General features: G+C 39.3%; 1 protein-coding gene across 7 annotated transcripts in view; it reads left to right on the top strand.

Annotated features, from left to right (window-relative positions):
• The window catches only part of rpgrip1l (RPGRIP1 like), a 232,851-nt gene that overhangs the window by 62,400 nt on the left and 145,999 nt on the right, over nt 1–24,452 (top strand). For 4 of the 7 annotated variants that reach the window (XM_072547369.1, XM_072547370.1, XM_072547371.1 and 1 more), the window contains exons 6-11: nt 8,235–8,378; nt 15,925–15,981; nt 16,827–16,932; nt 17,901–18,047; nt 18,677–18,750; nt 19,694–19,732. In XM_072547369.1, the coding sequence (XP_072403470.1) occupies nt 8,235–8,378; nt 15,925–15,981; nt 16,827–16,932; nt 17,901–18,047; nt 18,677–18,750; nt 19,694–19,732 (567 nt within the window). The remainder of the gene's footprint in view (nt 1–8,234; nt 8,379–15,924; nt 15,982–16,826; nt 16,933–17,900; nt 18,048–18,676; nt 18,751–19,693; nt 19,733–24,452) is intronic. The other 3 variants (XM_072547374.1, XM_072547372.1, XM_072547375.1) reach the window with 3 other exon arrangements.

Here is a 24,452-nt window from a genome sequence, read left to right as displayed (position 1 = left end):
GGCAATGTTTAAAGGTGTATATGTAAATTCAAGGGGTATAGTGAGGAGACAGAAGACTCATTGCAGCATGATATGGCTTAACAGAAACTTGACTTATAGATGGGCAATGATGGCAGCTCAACATCCCTGGATACAGCGTTTTCAAGCAGGATAGAGAATGTGATTAAAAAGGGTAGGAGTGTAGCATTATTGCTTAAAGTATCAATCACAATTGTGAGAATGGATGTTACACTGAATTAAATATCAAATGAGGCCATATAGGTTGAACACTGAAACAAATAAAAGCAGTAATCAAACTTCTCGGTATGTACTATTGATCCTCCAAATAGAGACGGGGTGGATGCAAATATGTGGGCAAATTTCTGAGTGCGCAAAGGATAAAGCAATAATAGTTGGGGACTTCAACCACCAAATATCATTTGCGATGCGAATACTATGAAAGGCATGGAAGGCACAAAGCTCTTGAACTGCGATCAAGAGAACTTTTCCTCGCCAGCATGAATCAAACCCAGTGAGAGAAAGCACAATTCCTGATTTACATCTGGAAATGAGGCTGGGCAGCTGCATGGATTAGCAGCAGGTGACCATTTTCGAAATAGTGATCATGATACAGTTAGATTTTACATCTTTATTAAAAGAAATAAAGATAGAATGGGGGAATAAAATTTCTTAAATCGGAGGAGGGCAAACTTTACAAAGCTGAAAGATGTTGGCTAAGGAGGACTGATTACACTACTTGAAAGGAAGTCTGTGACAAGTCATGGAGGCATACAAAGTTAGACTTTATAAGCACAGTGTAGCCATGATATTAAGAATACCAATTCCAAATCTAGGTTTCTTGGTTATCCAGAACTATGCAGGCTAAGATAAAGCAGAAAAGTAGAGCTAATGACAGTCTCAAAAAAGTAATACTTTTTATACTCTAAACTTCTTAAAGTACAATAGTGAAATGAAAAAGGAACTTAGGAAAACAGAGCAGATTTGAGGAAATGTTGGCCAGCACAATTTGGGAAAATCCCAAATTGTTTTATCACTTCATTGACAGCAAGAGGATGACTAAGGAAATGGTTGAATTTTTCAGAGCTGTAAATGGCACTTATGCTTTGATGCAAAAAAATTGTGGGTGAGTTCTTCATGAGTATCTTGTCTCTTTATTCACAATGGGGAAGAATAATGCAGACATTTAGAAAAGAGGAAGAATGTTAAATATTAGATTAAAGAACATAATGAAATGGGAAGTTGCGGAGGGAAAATCTTGAAGCTACATAAATATCCAAAGCTGGATGAATCCTAGAAAGCAAGGGAAGAATTCTGGAAATAAGTGACCTGTACAAGCACCTAAATTGGAAGGGGACTAATATACTGGCAGGGAGATTTGCTAGAGCTGCTAAGGAGAATTTAAATTAGTAAGGGTGGGGGTGTGGGGGGAACCCAGGGAGATAGTGAGGAAAGAGATCAATCTGAGACTGGTAAAGTTGAGAACAGAAGCAAGTAAAACAGTCAGGGCAGGCAGGGATAAAGCAGAGAACAAGGTAGGACTGATAAATTAAACTGCATTTATTTTGATGCAAGGGACCCAACAGGGAAGGCAGATGAACTCAGGGCATTGTTAGGAACGTGTGACTGAGATATCATAGCAATTACGGAAACATAGCTCAGGGATGGACAGGACTGGCATTTTAATGTTCCAGGATACAAATGCTATAGGAATGACAGAAAGGGAAGCAAGAGAGGAGGGCGAGTGGCGTTTTTGATAAGGGACACATTACAGCTGTATTGGGGGAGGATATTCCTGGAAATACATTCAGGGAAGTTATTTGGGTGGAACTGAGAAATAAGAACGGGATGATCACCTTATTGGGATTGTATTATAGACCCCCTATTTGTCAGAGGGAAATTGAGAAGCAAATTTGTAAGGAGATCTCAGTTATCTGTTAGAATAATAGGGTAGTTATGGTAGGGGTTTTTAACTTTCCAAATATAGACTGGGACTGCCATAGTGTTAAGGGTTTAGATGGAGAGGAATTTGTTAAGCATGTACAAGTAAATTTTCTGATTCAGTATGTGGATGTACCTACAAGAGAAGGTGCAAAACTTGCCCTACTCTTGGGAAATAAGGCAAGGTAGGTGACTGAGGTGTCAGTGGGGGAGCATTTTGGGGCCAGCGACCATAATTCTATTAGTTCTTAAAATAGTGATGGAAAAGGATAGAGCAAATCTAAAAGTTGAAGTTTTAAATTGGAGAAAGGCCAATTTTGACGGCATTAGGCAAGAACTTTCAAAAGCTGATTGGGCGCAGATGTTCGCAGGTAAAGGGACGGCTAGAAAATGGAAGCCTCCAGAAATGAGATAATGAGAATCCAGAGAAAGTATATTCCTGTCAGGGTGAAAGGGAAGGCTGGTAGGTATAGAGAATGTTGGATGACTAAAGAAATTGAGGATTTGGTTAAGAAAGAGAAGGAAACATATCTCGGGTACAGACAGGATAGATCGAGTGAATCCTTAGAAGAGTATAAAGGTTATAGGAATATACTTAAGAGAGAAATCAGGAGGGCAAAAAGGGGACATGAGATAGCTTTGGCAAATAGAATTAAGGAGAATCCAAAGGGTTTTTACAAATACATTAAAGACAAAAGGGTAACTAAGGAGAGAATAGGGCCTCTCAAAGCTCAGCAAGGCAGCCTTTGTGTGGAGCCACAGGAGATGCGGGAGATACTAAATGAGTATTTTGTATCAGTATTTACTGTGGAAAAGAACATGTAAGATATAGAATGTAGGGAAATAGATGGTGACACCTTGCAAAATGTCCATATTACAGAGGAGGAAATGCTGGATGTCTTGAAACACGTAAAGGTGGATAAATCCCCAGGACCTGATCAGTGAACTCTAGAACTTTGTGGGAAGCTCGGGAAGTGATTGCTGGGCCTCTTGCTGAGAGATTTGTATCATCGATAGTCACAGGTGAGGTGCCAGAAGACTGGAAGTTGGCTAATGTGGTGCCACTGTTTAAGAAAGGTCGTAAGGACAAGCCAGGGAACAATAGACCAGTGAGCCTGACATTGGTGGTGGTCAAGCTATTGGAGAGAATCCTGAGGGACAGGATTTACATGTATTGGGAATGGCAAAGACTGATTCGGGATAGTCAACATGGTTTGTGCTTAGGAAATCATGTCTCACAAACTTGAAGCTTGAGTTTTTTGAAGAAGTAACAAAGAGGATTGATGAGGGCAGAGGGTGGACGTGATCTATCTGGACTTCAGTAAGGCGTTAGACAAGGTTTCCTATGGGAGACCGCTTAGCAAGATTAGATCTCCTGGAATACAGGGAGAACTAGCCATTTGGATACAGAACTGGCTGAAAGGTAGAAGACAGAGGGTGGTGGTGGAGAGTTGTTTTTCAGACTGGAGGCCTGTGACCAGTGGAGTGCCACAAGAATTGGTGCTGGATTAACTACTTTATGTCATTTATATAAATAGTTTGGCTGTGAGCATAAGAGGTATAATTAGTAAATTTGCAGATGACACCAAAATTGGAGGTGTCGTGGAAGGTTACCTCAGAGTACATTGGGATCTTGATCAGATGAGCCAATGGGCTGAGGAATGGCAGATAGAGTTTAATTTAAATAAATGCGAGGTGCTACATTTTGGGAAAGCAAATCTTAGCAGGACTTATATGCTGAGTGGTAAAGTCCTAGGGAGTGTTGCTGAACAAAGAGACCTTGGAGTGCAGGTTCATAGCTCCTTGAAAGTGGAGTTGCAGGTAGATAGGATAGTGAAGAAGCTGTTTGGTATGCTTTCCTTTATTGGTCAGAGTATTCAATACGGGAGTTGGGAGATCATGTTGTGGCTGTACAGGACATTGGTTAGGCCACTGTTGGAATATTGCGTGCAATTCTGGTCTCCTTCCTATCAGAAAGATGTTGTGAAACTTGAAAGGGTTCAGAAAAGGTTTACGTGGATGTTGCCAGGGTTGGAGGATTTGAGCTATAGGGAGAGGCTGAATAGGCTGGGGCTGTTTTCCCTGGAGCACTGGAGGCTGAAGGGTGATCCTTATCGAGGTTTATAAAATTATGAGTGGCATGGATAGGATAAATAGATAAAGTCTTTTCCATGGAGTGGAGGAGTCCAGAACTAGAGGGCATAGATTTAGGGTGAGAGGGGAAAGATATAAAAGAGACATAAGGGGCAATGTTTTCACACAGAGGGTGGTACATGTATGGAATGAGCTGCCAGAGGAAGTGGTGGAGGCTGGTACAATTGCAACATTTAAAAGGCATCTGGATGGGTATGTGAATAGGAAGGATTGGAGGGATATGGGCCGGGCGCTGGCAAGTGAGACTGGATTGGGTTGGGATATCTGGCTGGCATAGATAAGTTGCACCAAAAAAATCTGCTTCCGTGCTGTACATCTCTCTGACTCTGAAGATTTCTTTTTCTAATCCTCACTAGATATGCATGAGGTATCACAGGATTGGAGGTCTGCCAACATAGCACCACTATTCAAAAGTGGTGTGAGGGATAGGCCTGGTACATAAAGGTTGGTCAGTCTGATTGTAATGGTGAGCAAATTACTCGAATTAATATTAAGAATAGAATAAAATATTATTTGGATGTGCACAGATTAAGGCACAGCTGCATTTCTGTGCAGAGTTTTGGTCACCACTTTGCAGGAAGGACATAATTGTTCTGGAGAGAATACAGAGGAAATTTGCAAGCATGTCACCAGGGCTTGAAAATTGTAGCAATGGAGAAAGATTGGAAAGGCTGCTGTTCTTTTACTTTGAATACAAAAGACTGAGGGCAATTTAATTAAAATAACGAGGGGCCACGATAGGGTGGAAAGGGTAATCCTGTTTTTCCTCAAGGAGAGGAGGCACAGATTTAAGGTGACCAGTAAATGGATGAGATTAGACATGAGGAAAAACATTTTCACCTTGATGGTGGTGAGTATCTGAACTTTAGTGCCCAGTTCAGCAGTTGAGACAAAGGCCCCCAATTCACTTGAAAGGAACCTGGATCTGCACCTGAAGCACTAGAGCTTGCAATGCTACGACCAACTGCTAGAAAGTGAGATCAATTTGGGTGGTTAGTTCATTTGGCTGGCATGAGTGCAATGCACTAAATGGCATTTCTCTGTGCTGTAACTTTGTATGGCTCTATGGCTTGTTGTGGGAAAAGAAGGCTTCAAGAGGGTAAGGAGGCAAGTGTAAGAGGGGCTTTTGGTTGGAGAATATGGCTGCCAGGTGGTTGAGATGATAAAGGCTATAGAATGGAAATGGGGGAAGCAGAAACATGTGGGGAGGGATGCAAAGACAGAAAAGAGGAACATTGTATGGGATATAATGGGGAAAAAGAGTGATTTCAAAGATCAGTGGGGGTGGAGGGGAGCAGAGCAAGGCCACAAAAGGTGTAGGGTCATAGGCATGTGCTGCAAAGGAGAGAGAACAGTTTTATACCTCAATATGGGAATACTCCGCTAACTGGGATTCAAGAAAATTTCAAATTACAGAGATAACAAATTTTTTTGTAAATAAATGTGAATATCTATTTCAGGACTGTGTCAGCTCAGGAGCAACTACTCAGGAGCTTGGAAAAAATGCAGTGGATCCTCCCATAATGAGCACATTAGCATGTTAGCAGTTTGCCAATCTGCTGGAACACTCCAGAAATCCAGTATTCTGGAATATTTCAGTCAATGTCTCCAATTATCTTGTAGCCACTTCCCACTTCATAACTCTTGATTGCAGGCCATCAGGTCCTGACCACTTGTCTGTGTTTAGATCCATTAGTTTGTCAAAAACTTTGTTCTTCATGATAGAGACATTTATAAGAGCTTCCCTCCAATTATTATCTTGTTTAACTTTTATTTTAGGATGTTTTCAGGATGGAAAGCATGCAAAATATTGATTTAAGTTACAGCCACGTCTCTGCCCCCTATTACCAACTCTGCATCCTACAGGGGTCCCAGACTTCCTTTAGCAACTTTTGTTTTTGTATATCCAAAGCATCACTTGCTGATAGTTTTTATATGTTTTACCAATTTACTTTCACAATCAATTGACTGTCAAAAAACAAGTCTGGTTCACTAATATCCTTTAGGGAAGGAAACTGTCATCCTTACCTAGTCTGGCCTACGTGTGACTCCAGGCCCACAGAAATGTGGTTGACTCTAAACTGCTCTCTGGTCAATTAGAGTGGGCAGTGAATGCTACCGAGCCAGTGATGCCCTCGTCCTATGAATGAATTAAAAAAACAAAATTCTACTTCTTTATTACCTTCATGTCATCTACTACTGGTTCCTAAAAAAATTCCCAATCCTCTGATCATTAGTTTTTGCCATTTGTATGCCTTAGTTTTTCATTGGATCATCTATGTGTACTTTAGTTTTTGAATCGATATCGATGAAAACCCTATGATCAAGTCATCTGTATTGTATAGCATGAGTACTATGCCTCCGTGAGTGAAGAACGAGAGCCCGCCAGAGTATTGGTTTGTATTTGCATCAGAAAGTTTAAAATCCATGTATGAATTAAAACTACAAGCTGGTCAAGGTGTTTTTAAAGTAAACTTTCTAAGTTTCTTCACTGTACTGCGTTGACCATGAAAGAATGATGAAAAAAAACCTTATGCTGTTTTGTCCAGAGTTTAAAGGACAGGCAAAGGAAAAAACATTGGCACTCAGTTATGATGTTTAAGTCTTTCTTTTACAACTTGTTCAGTGTGTTTGCTTTTGTTTAAGTTGAGCTTTTATAGCTTTGTTAATGCAATACTCGATAATGTAAGTTAGACATCAATTAGATCATAAGACCATAAGATTTAGGAGCAGAATTAAACCCATTTGATCATCACTGATATGTTTCTTAACTCCATTGTACTGCCTTCTCCCCATAATCCTTAATTCCCTTAACAATCATGAACTTATCGCTATGTTAAGTACAGCCTATGATGGTCATTCACTTTGGCAATTAACTACCTTCAGTCTGAAGAAATTCCTCCTCATCTTATTTCTATAAGGTCGTCCCTTCACTATGTGGCTATGCTCTCTGTTCCTGGTCCCTCCAACTAGTTGAAAGATTTTTTCCACATCCACTCTATTCAGGCCTGTCCGTTTTCTGTAAGCTTCAATCAGATAATCCTTCATCCTTCTAAACTGAATCAAGTACAGACTCAGAGTCATCAATCGTTCCTCATGTGACAAGCCCTTCATCCCCAGGATCATACTTGTAAACCTCCTCTGACAATATATCCTTCCTCAGATAAGGGACCCAACACTGCTGACAATATTCCAAGCACGGTCTGACCACAGTCTTATCCAACCTCAGCAATATATTTCTCCTCTTGTATTCTAGCTGAAAAATGTGTTGCTAGAAAAGCGCAGCAGGTCAGGCAGCATCCAAGGAGCAGGAGAATCGACGTTTCGGCCATAAGCCCTTCTTCAGGAAATCTTGAAATGAATGCAAGCATTACATTTGTCTTCCTAATCGCCAGCTGAGCCTGCGTGTTAACAGTATGAGAATCCTGAACAGCAACTCCCAAGTCCCTTTGTGCTTTGGATTTTGAAGCATTTTCCTGTTTAAAAATAGTCTATGCATCCCTTCTTCCACCAAAGTGCATGACCGCACACTTTGCCAGATTGTATTCCATCTGCGACTTCTTTGCCCACTCGCCTAGCATGACCACATCCTTCTGCAGTCTTCCCACTTCCTCAACACTACCTGTCCCTCCACATATCTTTATGCAATCTGCAAACCTAGCAACAACACCCTCAATTCCTTCGTCCAGATTGTTAATGTATAATGTGAATAGATGTGACCCAACACTGACCCCTGCAGAACTCCACCAGTCACCAACAACATTTTGGCAGAAGTCTTGACGATTTTGCACATGAGAACTAGATATCACCACTAGATATGTCATTTTGAAAGAAAGTAGAAGGCCTCCAATTATCCTGAGTATCAACTGTGATTTTGTGATCGTTCAGAAACCTGAGCATTATAATTAATGACCAATAACCCTGAGATATTGCCCCCAATATTTATTTCAGTGTCCTTTTATATCATTTTTCAAATTGTTTACTTCTGAATAACATGCTTGGCATCTTTCATTTTATTTTGAAAACGTTAACACAATTGCAGTATAGTCATAAGACATATGATAAGGTAACCAATCAGAATCAGTTGTCTACTGATTGCTTAATGAATTAATTAATTTGTGGTTCACTGGTATGATATTTAGGGAGAATTGCATTGAATCCCAGAAGGTGCAGATGGAAGAGATGGAACAGTCTATTGAGATATTGAGAGAACAGATTAGGAAGAAGGATAAAGAATATGAGGAGTCCCTTCTGCATCTCAGAGAGGATCAGGCAACAGGACAGAGGTAAGAAGAAACTGCTTTTTCTCAGTTTTTAAGACAGTTAAACTTTAATTCTGTAATTCTGTCAGTCGGACATTGGCTCAGATTTTGTCATGAACAGCCAGGTGATAGTGCTCACTGCTAACTTTGAACAAAGCTGATCATAAAGATCTAACAATTCCTTTCCATTGGATTTCCCCTATCTAAATATTAATTGAGTACTAGCAACTGTCATCTCATCTTAGGGTAATCAGCATAAAGAAATTGTTACAGACAACAAACCAAGCAGTAAAATCCTTAATCTATTCAAGTAAGAGAGCAAAATAAATGGCTGAGTAATTTCCATAGGATTAAAGTAGAAATGAAGAAGGGGTTTGGTATGCTTACCTTTATTGGTCAGTGCACTGAGTATAGGAGTTGGGCGATCATGTTGTGGCTGTACAGTACATTGGTTAGGCCACCTTTGGAATACTGCATTCAATTCTGGTCTCCTTACCAAAGGAAAAATAATGTGAAACTTGAAAGGGTTCAGAAAAGATTTACAAGGATGTTACCAAGGTTGGAGGGTTGACCTGTTGGAGTGGCTGAATAGGCTGGGGCTATTTTCCCTGGAGTGTCAGAGGCTGAGGGGTGACCTTACAGAGATTTATAAAATCATGAGGAGCATGGATAGAGCGAATAGTCAAGATCTTCTCCCCAGGGAAGGGGAGCCCAAAATTAAAGGGCGTAAGTTTAAGGTGAGAGAGGAAAGATTTAGAAGAGTCCCGAGGGGCAGTTTATTCACACACTGGGTGGTGCACGTATGGAATAAACTGCCAGAGGAAGTGGTCAAGGATAATACAATTACAACATTTAGAAGGCATCTGGATGGGCATATGAATAAGAAGACTTTAGAGGAATATGGGCCAAGTGCTAGCAAATGGGACTAAATCAATTTAGGGTATCTGCTTGGCATGAACAAGTTGGACCGAAGGGTCTGTTTCCATGCTGTACATCTTTATATGACTCCAAACTTAAATAGTATAAACTGGAAAAAAAATCATTTAAAAGACATTTTTAACAAGTATGGAAAGTTGTGATTCCATAAAACATATGTAATTTTTTGGGACCTGAGAGGCTATTCAGTACTAATTGTGAACTTAGCAGGTTTTTAAATGCTCAGTTACATCTTATTCAGCAGCAAGACTAATATTCTGAAAGTACAAGTTCTGGTTAGTTCAGGGTTTTTGAACTGATTGCAATCTACTGGGTGTTCAACAGTGCATACTGCAGAAAAAGGTAGGATGACTAACAGAAACTTCTGAAATTCTGCATTTAACACCACAAATGCAAACTGATAGTCTCTGCATATGACTACTGTAAGCTCTGAGTCACCCAGAACCAGGTGAAATGCAACTAATGCTAATAAAGTGGTAAGATCAAAAGTTACTTCAATATCCAATATATATAATATGGAAATTAAGGAATCATAACTATGGTTTTAGCTATTATTCTTTCACAAGAGTGAAAACAATGTAACGTACTCTTTTGCAAGGCCTTAGTAATAATCACAAAATAACTGAATTATTGCTAGCAACCTATTTGGTTCATCTTCTCTGGGAAGAAATCTATTGAACTTATCTAGTCTCGTCTATAGGTGACTCCAATCTGGAATCTTAATTGACTTTTCAAATGGCCCAGCAAACGACTCATTTCAAAAATGCCAGTGTGCTAGCAATGCTTACTTCACAAGTATGAATTATGGAAAAAAATTGTTCACGTCTCTCTTCATTTGTATACAAAGATGCTTAAACCTTATTTAAAGCTTCCGATACCACAAACTGGGATAGATTATAGATTTGAATTAATAAGTTAAATAGCATTTTAAACATGGAAATATGTAACAAATATAGAAAAAGTGAATCTAATACACTACTTCAGAGTACAGTCTGACTTTAGGACAAGTTATGTGGCAAATGTTAACTTTGCGATTGAGCAGGAGTTTGTGATCCAAAAAGTGATTACGACTGGAATAGACTTTCAGTGGTACAGGAGGTACACTAACACTGGAATCATCTAAGAGATGCTTAAGTACCATGATGAGGCAGACTGTGTATTTCTTTCAGAGATTTCAGGCTTTGTCAAATTATTTTAATTGTGTTAATATACAAATAAACAAAAAATGCCTAAATTCAAATGTCCCAATGTCAGGGCACTGGATTCCTACATAGAAATGATCCAGTGTTATTGCACCAAATTCAAATGATCAAATTGTTCCTGATTCAGTTCATCAGTCTAGTCCCTTCAATTTTCAGTCACCATGGACAATAAACTAGACAGGTAAAATGCTGACTAATCTTAATGGTGCAGGGCCATCATTTCAAAAACATCATTGATATCCATGTAAGTCAGGCATAAACTGGCATTCTTCTAAATTCACTCTTGCAGCTGTCATAAACCAAGCACAGCAATATTGAATATATAGCCCTATGTTTATTTATAATGTAACATCTACATGCATTTAACTTATGTGTATTTATTTCTTGCATATTCATAGTATCTTCTATGACATCCTCCAATCCCACAGCCTTCTGAGTTTCTGTCCTTCACTAATTTGATCTACCTGTGCATCCCCAGTTTTACTTAGTCTGTCATCCTGGCCATATTCTCAACATCTCAAGATGTCACAGTAGAGTGAACAGCCAATAGAGAACTTCAAACCAGCGTCCACAGGAAAACAACACATATGGACCAATACTGAACTTCAGAAACAATCATCCCAACACCGCAAACGAAGCTGCATTAGAACATTATTTCAATAAGCCACCACACTCTGCAGCACAGAGGAACTACAAAGAGCAGAGGAAAACCACCTATACAGCGTATTCAAAAAGAACAGGTACCCAATGAACACAGTCCACCGTTTTCTCAGCAACAAACCCAAATAAACAGACAAAACGTGTCCAGAAACCCTAGCCACTCTCCCCTACATCAAGGACATGTCGGAAATGACTGCTGGACTACTCAGACCTCTTGGCATCATGGTAGGCTACAAACCCACCAACACACTAAAACAGCAGCTAATAAACTTGAAAGTATAGCAGTTAACAAGCAAAACTAATGTCATTTAAAAAATAACTTGCAATAACTGTAACAAACACTATTTTGGACAAACAGGCAGAAAACTAGCCACCAGGATATATGAACATCAACTAGCCACAAAAAGACATGAGAAAGACGAAGGTGAGGACTGCAGATGCTGGAGATTAGAGTCAAGATTAGAGTGATGCTGGAAATGCACAGCAGGTCAGGCAGAATCAGAGGAGCAGGAAAATCAACGTTTTGGGCAGGAGCCCTTCATCAGAATGAGCTGCTCATTCCTGATGAAGGACTCCTGCCCGAAACATTGATGTTCCTACTCCTCAGATGCTGCCTGACCTGCTGTGCATTTCCAGCACCATTCTAATCTTGACAAAAAGACATGACCCCCCTCTCACTAGTATCCTTACATACAGATGAGGAAGGACACTGCTTCGACTGGGGCAACACATCCATCCTAGGACAAGCCAAACAGAAACACTCACGAGAATTCCTAAAAGCATAGCATTCCAACTAGAACTCTATCAACAAACACATCGATTTGGATTCCATTTACCACCCTCTGAGAAAAAGAACAGGAAATGACATCACCACGGGAAATGACATCACCAACCCAAAGAAACCGAAACACACAAATAAAAGTGGGTCGCTAACACCTGTGCTTCACCAGAGGGTCACTGATGATGTTACCTAGTATGGTGATGAAACATTTAAAACTTAACCTTCCCCCAACTCAGTAAGCAAACTTACATCCAGAACCTCAACCTGAGCTACAAAGCTTCTCAAAACTCACTAGTATTCTCAACTGGCTACAAGCTAAATTCTGGAATTTTCTCCCAAAATTCCTCTGCCTGTCCACAACTCACTCGTTTAAGATGCTCCTCAAAACCAAACTCTGACATCTTACTGAATATTTCTTCATGTGCTTGGTGCAAACTTTTGATCGGTAGTGCACTTGTGAGGGACTCTGAGACATTTCACTATTGTAAAGCACTACAATAAATGCAATTTTTGTTTGTTGCTGTACCTTGTATAATTTATTTCATATGCTTCAAATGTAATTTCTGCACTTGTTCAATTCTAAATTTGGCATCCAAAATTCACCATTTAAGTATCATAGAGTCATAGAGATGTACAGCATGGAAACAGACCCTTCGGTCCAAATCGTCCATGCCGACCAGATAACCTAACCCAATCTAGTCCCACCTGCCAGCACCCGGCCCATATCCCTCCAAACCCTTCCTATTCATATACCCATCCAAATGCCTCTTAAATGTTGCAATTGTACCAGCCTCCACCACTTCCTCTGGCAGCTCATTCCATGCCCATACCACCGTCTGTGTGAAAAAGCTGCCCCTCAGGTCTCTTTTATATCTTTCCCCTCTCACCCTAAACCTATGCCCTCTAGTTCTGGACTCCCCAACCCCAGGGAAAAGAATTGGCCTATTTATTCTATCCATGCCCCTCATAACTTTGTAAACCTCTATAAGGTCACCCCTCAGCCACCGACGCTCCAGGGAAACAGCCCCAGCCTGTTCAGCCTCTCCCTATAGCTCAAATTCTCCAACCCTGGCAACACCCTTGTAAATGTGCTCCCCAAAGTTGATAACTGAAGTGCTCATTCCTAAGAAATGATAATTTGTCATTTCTGTAAATTTTTAACATGATATCGAAGGGTCAAATCTTCCAAGTCCTTTTGAATTTAGTAAGTTTGCTTTGTATGCTTACCTGTCTACTTTAGTTTGCCTTTAGTTATACAAACTTTAAAGTCACTATGAAGCAGTGTAAGGTAATTGCTGTTTCAGTTAATCAACTTGGTCGATGTTGGTGTGGCAGATGGTTAGGATGTCAGATATGCCATGGAGTGTTGTTTTGGCAGTTGCAAGTGGTTAGTTTCAGTTTAAGAGTTCTTCAGGAGTTAGAGTAGGTTTATAATCTTCGAATATTTCTTGGGTAATTAATACATTTAAATGAGCTTGGAACTCTTTGAATAATCTGATTTTGAGGGGCATTTTGGAGGGTTCCACAGATAGCGGAATTGCTCAATGGAATGTTTAGTTTCCCAGGCAATTCCATCAGTCAGCTATATCAAAATTTCTTCATGATCCTGTCACACAGCTCCAGTCTACACTGCTGTAACAACTATCTTCCCATCGGAATTTCTGGGCAACTATGTCTTACCAGATAACCACAGCAATTAAGTTGGGATTCGCAGATCGTTTTTATTTGTTTACTACATGTAAACAATCTAGAAATCTGTACAGGAATACTGTTTTGTTCTGGTGCCATATACAGCCCTCAGTGAAAAACATTCTGCAGTCATGTGTTCCGCACGTTTTTCATTTCCTCCTCTTAGGCAAGTTTTAGAACACATTTATGGCCTTGTGGTTCTTGTGCTAGCAACTTACTTAACCAGAAATTTGTTTTTGTCTCTGACATATATATAAGATATGTTTATTCAGATATATATTCTTTTGCAAATACCTTGATCCTGTAAGCATAAGTGCACAAAGTAGATGCATTCTTTCTTTCTATGTCAGTCCACAATACAAATATCTGAGTTCAGTTCCAGAAATTTGCTAAACTAAATTTCAAAGAATACAGTGGTTACTGCATCTTACATAACCAGATAAATATAAATTTGTCACCTGTGAGGTTTCTTTACATTTTAATGTTTGGAACAAAATATTGTCAATTCTCATTTTATGAATACTAAGTTTTTAATGTAGTTATTTACTAATTAGTTATGTGGAATAAATAGTTCCAGCAAAATATCACCACCAATCCCATAAGTGACTGTCAATAAAACACTAACCATGGAGAAATAATTCTATTTTCTTTTAATGAGGTTGCCAGAATTGCTTCTAGTCAGCATTTGTGCATCTATACCTGAACAGTGGATTTTGTATGAACATAACAATTAAGAGCAAAAGAAGACCACTTAGTCTGGTGCAGTCCTTTTGCAGAGCAAGAGTGGGGAATGGTCAGGTTGGATTCAGCAGTGGAGTAAGTGGAGATCGGGGGTAGAATGGGGCAGGTATGTTCTGGTTAGAGTCTGAGGGAGTGTAGTTGGTGTGTGTAAAGTAAGTGGAGGGTCTGATCAATTGTTACTCTGGAGTTAAACTGTGTACCTAATAGTCTAAGATTTCACGAGTGACTATTTACTTAATTATATCAGGACCCTCTGAATTTCCCAATTGAAGAGGAAACTTTCTGAGAATTCCAGGGATAGAGAAATTTTCTAGCAAAATATTAAATTCCCTCAGCAATTCCTTCGGAGTCTGTAATAATGGAGCTTCCACAAGGTCCTCATGTGCGCCTCCAATCTATGCTGGAATAATGACTGTTTGCCTTTGGAAAATCTGGAAAAACCTGAGGCATTGTTGTATTTCAGATTATTAACAGTGAAACCATGCATTTTCAGGTGGTTTGCAGGTGTGTTTTCCTTTTTGTTTAATATATATTTCTGTTGCAGTTTTGAAATCATTTTTTTCAAAGAATATATATAAAATATGTAATGAATTTGGCAAGAGAAAAAACTTGAAAAACTTAGAAGCATGTTCCAGTATTTCCCTATCCCATATATTTATCATAGAACGCTCACAGTGTGAGGAAACAGGTCATTTGGCCCAACAAGACCACACCAATCCTCCAAAGAGTAACTCACCCAGACCATAATATTCTACATTTACCTCTGACTAAATGTACCTAACCCACACATCCCTGAATACTATGGGCAATTTTAGCATGGCCAATTCAACTGACCTGCACATCTTTGGATTGTGGGAGGAAACTGAAGCACCCAGAGGAAACTTACGCAGACACAGAGAAAATATGCAAACTCTACACAAACAGTCACCCGAGGCTGGAATTGAACCTGGGTCCCTGGCGCTGTGCTGCCCAAATGTTGTATTTAAAAACCCAAAACAAGTTGTGTTATTTGTTGTTTGAATTCTTCGAAGACAATTGTAATTTCAAACAAAACTGGATAGCATGACTATCTGATCAGAATGGTCAACTTTTTTTTGATTGATTTGTAAGGGATATTGAAAACATATTGAAGAAGCACGGTTCAAATTTCCAATAACAACCTGACCAAACCAGTTAATATATTGCACAGAAACCGAATAGTATTTGATAGGGTATATTTTATACAATATTCTTATAATGCACAACAAATCTGCCTCAAGGCAAATACAAGCATTCTGCCCATTATATGCTGTCTAAAATCCACTTTTCATTTCTGTGTTACATAGCTAAAGAAACATTTCATAAAATATTTAACATTTTTGGAGATAACAGCTCTATTCTATTAGATTCCATATTTTGAGTAATAGGATTTTCTTCCCCAGGTGAGATTGTCTGCTTTGGGGCATGATGCACCTTTTGTGATGTTGTTTTTGTAAAATTAATGCCAAGGAGAAGAAACCACATAGAGGCATGTCATAAGCCTGATGTAGAGCAAATCTTTTCCTTCCTGTACTCCTAACAGAAGTCAACTTCAACCACAAAAGAACATTGCCTACTACTTCAGTAGGACACTTCCACGGTAACCAGCATTTTTCTTATGGGTTCTCTGATTAAGGTAGTCAATTTACAGATAGTTTTATCCTGTGTCTATTCAGTAGCAAGAACCAGTCTGGAACTGCATTTCACATGGGACCCTTACAGCTGTCAAAAAAAATGTTTGTCTTATCAGCCTGAATTGAATCCAAGCCATGTCCTGGACGTGAAATGAAAATGTGCTAAACTCTACTCACTACTAAATTCTCCTGCCTCCACACATTCTTTTTTGCCTGTTTATGTACTTTACATAAAAGAATCAAATCATTACTCTTAAAAGTGCAACCTAAAGAAACACTAGAAATACAGGCAATTACACTTACATTTAACTTTCAGGCTTCCTGAAATACATAGGATTGGAGTAAAATCTTACAAATATTTCCATTTTTCTGTAAACCATTTGGTTTAGTTTGATGATGTGCTTTGATACAGCTAGTTAAAGTATTACATACTGCCATAACAGCATGCTACTGACAAATATCTAGTTTTAAACAACACTTGTGGTCTGGACATTTCATATAACAAAGCGATATTATGTAAACGTGAGGAAAGTCATTCAAAGCACCAATTCTCTCCTCAGTGCTACAGTTAAAAATGTCCATCCTTCTAAGGTTTGGAACATGTATCTTTCTATTCACATTTTTCATGTTTGCTTATCAGACTTATTTTCTTGGCAGTTGTAATTTCAGATAAATAAAGGTTAACAGTGTGTTTAAGTCCTCAGAGGGCTGGTAGGAAAGAAACTGTGATATAATCTGTTTATACCAAAAAAAAGTCTATTCTCAGTTCAGTATTGTCCATGATGTAGTGCAACACTTTTTATCTTTATAGGACAGCAATCAAAGACAATGTGGAGATGATAAAGCTACAGAAACAGCTTGTGGAGAAAGGAGCTGCACTTACTGTCTTGGAGGGAAAATATTTGCAAATTCAGGAGGTAAGAGTTCTATAGTTAAAAGCAACACAGCTATTCCCAAGACACAATGTGTCTGATGCAACTACATGTATATAATTAAGTAAAAAAAGTAAAGGCTTTGAAAACTCGCAGAAAATGCATTGTGAAGGTGCTGTGGTAAACTAAATAATAAACAAATGTAGAAGGAATAAAGCAGCGCTTAAAACCCGTCTGACTACTTTTCCTCATTGGTATCTACCTACAGCACCCATGCTGATTATTTAACCTGCCTGTTTTCTCTGTATCAAACATATCGGAGAACTTGCACCACTGCTACGTTAGAAGATTATCTGTCCTTAATTCTTTCAGTGTGTGCTACTTTACTTCATAAATGGTAACGTGATAATTTATTTCATATATTAGAGGTTTACAGGTGAGGAAGTGATTTGCAACCGATTAACTGACATTTGGTTTTTTGGCTCAGCAAAATTGTATATATTTTACTTGATGCTCTCTTTTAATTCATTTATTCCAGGAATTGTCCACCTGCTCCCTTAACCCAATTTCTGCTAAACAATTGACTATCTCATTTTTTTCCCTTACCCAATGTTAGATTACATTGAAAATGATTTGCTGTCATCAGGTACTAAATTACCTAACTTGCAAATCTTGTTTTAAATGACTTATTTAGCTCAGTTCTTGTACACGGCTAGCGTTTAATTTCTTGGCATAGCTTGTGAAACATTAACAGGATGGGTCTTATCATAGAGTCAAATGTATTGTCTTTTGTTTCAGCAGACCATGCCAAAAAACAAAACAATGTTACGGAGAAAAGTGTATCATTTTTGCCACAAATGGAAAAAGAAATTAACTGCATGTATAATATCAAACTTCATTAATTGCCAAGTGAACTGTGCATGTTGACAGACTAAGTTTGTGCAGTGACTCTACATAATATGTAATGTAACACGTAATGAGTCTACTGTTATTCAGAATGTATTGTCTTACAGAACCAGAAAACCATGAAAGCCAGTCACAATGCTTTAATGAGTAAAGTTGATGAACTGAATGCACAGCTGAAAGAAGAACGTTCTAAGTGCCTTTTTCTTGAAAATCAGCTCCACTCAACTTCATTTTCTCAACAAACAACTGTAGAGGTAGGATTCTTTACAATCAGCATTAGTAATAAATAACAGAAGATAGTGAACATTATATGAAATAATAAGTATTGAAATGTATATTAGAAGAGTGTAATTCACCTTTTGGAATCAAGCAACATACTAAACCACAAGAATTGAAACAGAGTGGTTTGTAACCATAATCCAAAACTAGGTATATGAAGTACACCTTCTAATTCCCACTTTATATGATACTTTATAAATCTGAATGTGGTATGTGACATAGTTCCTTGAGTCACTTTGGTGTACTATCTTGAAACGCCAATGATTTAATCTGTTGTACCCAATGCAGAATCACTTCATTGTCATTTTCAATTTTAATATAACTTTTTCAGAAACAGTAGGGACAACATATTAAAACGTGCCTCATGCAATTTTCAAGTTACTGGAAGTGACTTCGTTGGAGATCTATTATAAACTAATATCATTAAAGATAGATCATGCTACAAAATTATGATTGTGCAGTTCTACAAATTAATTGCAAGAAGCTTTAAAGTGAGAGAATCCTAATGTACACCAATAATAAATAAATAAATAGATTTTATTTCATTTTGTTTTCGAGGTAACATTGTGCTGCTTTGTAATTTGTAACGTTTTTATTTGACTAGTTACAAGAGAGAGTCAGCGACTTACTAAAGGAAAGAGATCTTTTGAGGGAAAATTATGACAAATTATACAACAGGTACTACTATACAATTTCAGTTTTCTTTGATATGATTTATCTTATTTTTATGAACATGGTTTGTGATCTTTTAAACGGATTCTCTTCGAGTCCATTGATTGTCCAGTACAGTCATGACAGGAAGAAAACACTGCAGATACTGGGAAGCTGAGATGAAAACAGAACAATCAGGATGTTTTGCAGTACCTGTCAGAAGGGAAAAGGAGTTAGTGAGCTAACGTTCATGTAAGAGGCAGGAAGCAGTAATTAGGAAATTTCTTGCCTTTGGGCACTGACCTTAGAGGAACAATTCCTTTAAATTCACCATTTTCATTCTCTGAGAGATCACATGTTGGTCCCATTGATTCCAGAAATCATTCAAGGACTGCCAAGGCTGAGCTTAAAAATGTATTGCTGGAAAAGCGCAGCAACCAGGCAGCATCAAAAGAGAAGGAGAATCGACGTTTCCGGCATATATTCAGGAATAATTCCTGAAAAAGGGCTTATGCCCGAAACGTTGATTCTCCTTCTCCTTTGATGCAGCCTGACCTGCTGTGCTTTTCCAGCAACACATTTTTAAGCTCTCATCTCCAGCATCTGCAGTCCTCACTTTCTTCTGCCAAGGCTGAAGCAACTTGTTAAAATGCCTGCATTAAATCTCTGGGAATTAATTCCAGCTGTTTTGTTCAATATTAGACCCTTTCACCTTCATGCCTCAAATGCCTTCACCCCTTTGATCTTTCTTGGCTTGTGCACTGAATCCAATTGACTCAACACAATTCTGGTTACCCTTATGTGTGCTTCTTGACCATTACCCCTTTCCCTACCCATAAAAATAATTTGTGTCAAAAATAGGAGCCAGAACCTCTAGATCTGTACCCATCTGACATTTTGAAACGTCTCATGACTGTTCTCAACACCATATCAATATTTCAGGTCTATGACCTTGTTTCTTTCTCCAAAGGTGGTGCGGACCTGCTGAGTATTTCCAACTCCAAGACTGGTAAACCTCCATGCAACTTTAAGATATCTTAATTTTCTATTCATTTTTTCTGCATGTAATCTTACTTAAGCATTATCCCTTGCAAAATTAAAAAAAATACTAACTATTGAAATCCTTGATAATCATGAAATTTTCAGCATGGAAATTTTTGCATGGGATGAAATGCTGATAATGCCAATATTTGTTGCCAATCCTTAAAAACAGTTAAAAGTCAACTACATTGCTGTGGCTCCAGAATCTCATGTGAGCTAGTTCAGGTAAGGATTACAATTTTCCTTCTCTAAAAGTTGTTAGTGAGCCAAATGGATTTTCTGGCTATCAGTGATTATTTCATTACAGATAATTTCTTTATTGAGACTAGCTTTCAGTTCCAGATCATTTACAAATAATTGATGTTCATTCCACAAGCTGCAATGGTGAAATATGAACCCTAAGTCTGGGCCTGTGAATTATTATTCCCCTGACATTACCCTGCGCAACCATCTCCCCATAATTTGAATAAAGACAAAATACTGCAGATGCTAGAAATTTAAAACAAACTCCGAATTCTGTAAAACTTCAGCCAATCTGGCAACATCTGTGGAGAGAGAAACAAAATTAATATTTCAAGTCTAGTACAACTTCTCTAAAACAAAAAGGTGTTGAGTACAGGACTTTGTGTACAGAGGTTGAAGCTCAATGCAAAAGACAAAGCGTTGTTAATGGTGGAGAAAGAGAAAAAGAGTTGCAATATCAGTGTACATTTCAGTGTAAAAGGGAGATAATAAATCCTTTCTACTGAAAGCAAAACACACAAGACACAAAGAAAACAAAGCTATCTAGATGGGGCGAATGTAAGAAAAATGGATAGCAGACATAATGTGATCACTTTCTGAAGTTATTGAATTCAATACTGAGATCTTGAAACTGTAAAGTCCTGAGCGTTAAATGAGATGTTTTTCCTTGAGCTTGAGTTGCGCTTCGTTGAGACATTGCAGCATGCCCAGGACAGAAATGTTAGCATAAGAGCAAGATGGCTTGTTGAAATGGCATACAATCTGGAGTTCAGAGTCATTGATTCATAAGAATTCTAGCTGCATTTCCCCAGCACTGTGGGAGTTGAGGTCGAGGAGGCTAAGTCTCCATCAGGGCAGGATGCTTAGCATGTCTGTGCCTTCTACTCACAAATGCCCCCAGTGTCACCCATCAAAACTCCAAAGTCAGCAGGCTTCACTATAGGGCAAGCCCCCTCCACGCCAGCTGTCGACCCCAGGACTGCAACCAGATGTAGTGGGAGGAAAAGGAAAAATGGTATAAGTGAAATTTCATTGTAAATACATTATCACATTTGTAAATACATGTTCAGTTTTCACCATCAGCTTTGTGAGAGACTACCATTGCTACTCACCCTATCCATGCCCCTCATGATTTTATAAATTTCTATAAGATTATCCCTCAGATTCCAATGCTCCAGGGAAAATAGCCTCAGTCTTTTCAACAATTAAGTCTTTGCCTCTTGTTCTTAGCTTGCTCTGTTAACTTGAAATGAGCCCTTCTGCATTCTGGGAGATTGACTGTCCCTGCACTCAAAGTGGCTTTGCAGTGGAATTTCAATGCACGTGGCGCTCCAAAGTGCAGTACAGAAGTGGAAAACTGTATTCAGTGTGAGTCAGATACGCTGGTGACATTGGTGCATGTCTACTGCAGAACTTCATGGATGAAGAATGTAGACAGTCGTTGCTAATGGAGCATACTGAGAGATTTCCAGGTGAAGTCTGGAATATTCAAGCAGTGAGCTTGAGCCATGAGATACCTGCTCAGACTTGTACATTAGTAACTGTTGCTGTCTCGCTTCTCTCTGCTGTATGGGAGAACATATATGAGGAGAGAATTGAAAATGTGATATAAATGCATATAATGTAACCCTCTCACCACTCACTCGCAAGATTTTTGTCTTTAGGTTAAAACCTTGACTAGAAATCAGATATTTTTGTCAATATTGAGCATCTCACACAGAGGGTGGCACATGTATGGAATGAGCTGCCAGAGGATGTGGTGGAGGCTGGTACAATTGCAACATTTTAAGAGGCATTTGGATGGGTATATGAATAGGAAGGGCTTGGAGGGATATAGGCCAGGTGCTGGCAGGTGGGGCTACATTGGGTTGGGATATCTGGTTGGCATGGACGGCTTGGACCGAAGGGTCTGTTTCCATGCTGTACATCTCTGTGACTCTGTGACTCTATCTCATTTGTCTGCTCTTGCCGTATTTTACCAACTGCCTTGCCATTTCCTACATGGGTTGGGAAGATTCCATCTATGGTTTTAATTTCCTCAACTTCTAGTCATCATCTAATTGGTTTGATCAAATAATTAAAGGATTTGATAGATTTTCTGTTTCCACCCTGTGTTCTTTGGTTATGGAATATAGAGCAAGGGATACAAATTTAAAGTTAGAATTCAGCCATTTAATAGTGAAATCAAGAGGTATTTTTTCACATAAAGTGCAACATAAATCTCGAACATTCTGTTTCAGTATCTTTTGATATTCAGCCAATTGAAGCTTTCTAAATTATATTTTAAGTTTATTTTTAAATTAGTCACTTGTGGGTGGGGGGCATAGCTGGCTGACCAACATTTATTGCCCCTTGAGAAGGTGGTGATGAGCTGCCTACTCGAATGCTGCAGTCCATGTGCTTTACGTTGATCTGCAATGCCCCTAGGGAGGGAGTTGCAGGACCTTGAAGAAGGAACTGCGATGTATTTCCAAGTCAGGATAGTTGGTGGCTTGCAGAGGTACTTTCAGATGGTGGTGTTGCCATGCATCTGCTGCTCTTGTCCTTCAAATGGAAGTGGTCATGGGTTTGGAAGATACTGCTAAAGGACCTTTGATGAATTTCTGCAGTGCATCTTACAGGTAGTAGACTTTGCTTCTACTGAGTGTTGGTGGAAGTCGATGGAGGGAGTGGAAGTTTGTGGATGTGGGGCCAATCAAGCAGGCTGCTTTGTCGTGGATGTTGTCAAGCTTCTTGAGTGTTGTTGGGGCTGCACCCATCCAGGCAAATGGGGAATATTCAGTTGTACTCCTGACTTGCGCCTTGTACATGGTGGACAGGCTTTGGGGATTCCATAGGTGAGTTCCTTGCAGCAGTATTCCTAGCCTTTGACCTGTCTTGTAGCCACTATGTTTATATGTTGAATCCAGTTGAGCTTCAGGTCAGTGGTAATCCCAAGGATGTTGATTGTGGGGTACTCAGTTACAGCAATACCATTGAATGTCAAGAGGTGGCAATTGTCTCTTGTTGGAGATGGTCATTGCCTGGCATTTGCGTAGTGCAAATGGTACCTGCTACTTGTTAACCCAAATCTAAATATTGAATTTGAACATGGATTGTTTCAATATCTGAGAAGTTGTGAATGAACATTGTGCAATCATGGTGAAAATACCCACTTCGGACCTTATAATGGAGGAAAGATCATTGATGAAGCATATGAAGATGGTTGGACCTAAAACACTACCCTGAGAAACTCCTGCTGAGATGACTGACCTCCCCTCCAACAACCACAGCTATCTTCCTGTATGCTAGGTATTACTCTAACCAGCGAAGAGTTTGACCCTAGATACCCATTGATTCCAATTTTGCTCAGTTTCCTCGATGCCACAGTCTGTTGAATTTGGCCTTAATATCAAGGGCTTTCACTCTTACCTCACCTCTGGAATTCAGTTCCTTGGTCCATGTTTGAACCAAAGCTGTAATGGGGTCAAAAGCTGACTGCCAGAGCAGAACACAAACTGGCCATCACTGAGCAGGTTATTGCTGAGCTGGTGCTGTTGATGACATCTTCTGTCACTTTGCTGATGATTGAGAGTAAACTGATGGGGCACTACTGGAAGAGCTTCGCTAGGGAAGCTAGAAGTTCTGGAGTACAGGTCATCAGTCCTATTGCCAGAATGTTCCAATGCCCATAGTCTTTGCAGTATATAGTGCCTCCAACCATTTCTTGATATCATTGAATTGAATTGGAGACTGGTCTCTGTGATGCCAAGTGGAGAAGATGGAGATGGATCATCCAGTTGGCATTTCTGGCTGAAGATTGCTGAAACCGCTTCAGCCTTATTTTTTGAACTGATGTGTTGGCTCATCTATAATTGAGGATGGGATATTTATGGAGCATGCTCCTCCAGTGAATTGTTTAATTGTCCATAACCATTCATGACTGGATGTGGCAGTACTGCAGAGCTTAAATCTGATCCATTGGTTGTGGGATTGCTTAGCTCTATCTATCATTTGCTGCTTATGCTGTTTGGCATGGAAGCTGCCTGTTTGGTAGTTTCATCGGATTGATACTTCAGTCTTGGTTATGCCCTCCTGTACTCTCCACTGAATCAGAGTTGATCTTCTGGCTTGATGGCATTGGTTGAATGAGGGATATGCCAGGCCATGAGGTTGCAGATTATGCCAGAATACAATTTTGCTACTATTGATGGTCCACAGTGCCTTGTGAATGCGCAATCTCGAGTTGCTAGATCTAGTCAAAGTCTGTCCCGTTTATCATGGTGATAGTGCCACACAACACAATGGAAGGTATTCTCAATGTGAAAGCAGGACTTTTTCTCCACAAGGATTTTGCAGTAGCCAGTCTTATTAGTGCTGTCGTGGACATTTGGATCTGCAGACAGCAGATTTTTAAGGATAAGATCGAGTATGTTTTTCCCTCTTGCTGTTCCCTGATGACCTAC

The sequence above is a fragment of the Chiloscyllium punctatum genome, chromosome 26 (genome assembly GCF_047496795.1).
Source record: "Chiloscyllium punctatum isolate Juve2018m chromosome 26, sChiPun1.3, whole genome shotgun sequence".
NCBI classification, from domain to species: Eukaryota; Metazoa; Chordata; class Chondrichthyes; order Orectolobiformes; family Hemiscylliidae; genus Chiloscyllium; species Chiloscyllium punctatum.
Note: the sequence above shows the minus strand (reverse complement) of the source record. Positions and strands in the feature narration are given on the sequence as shown.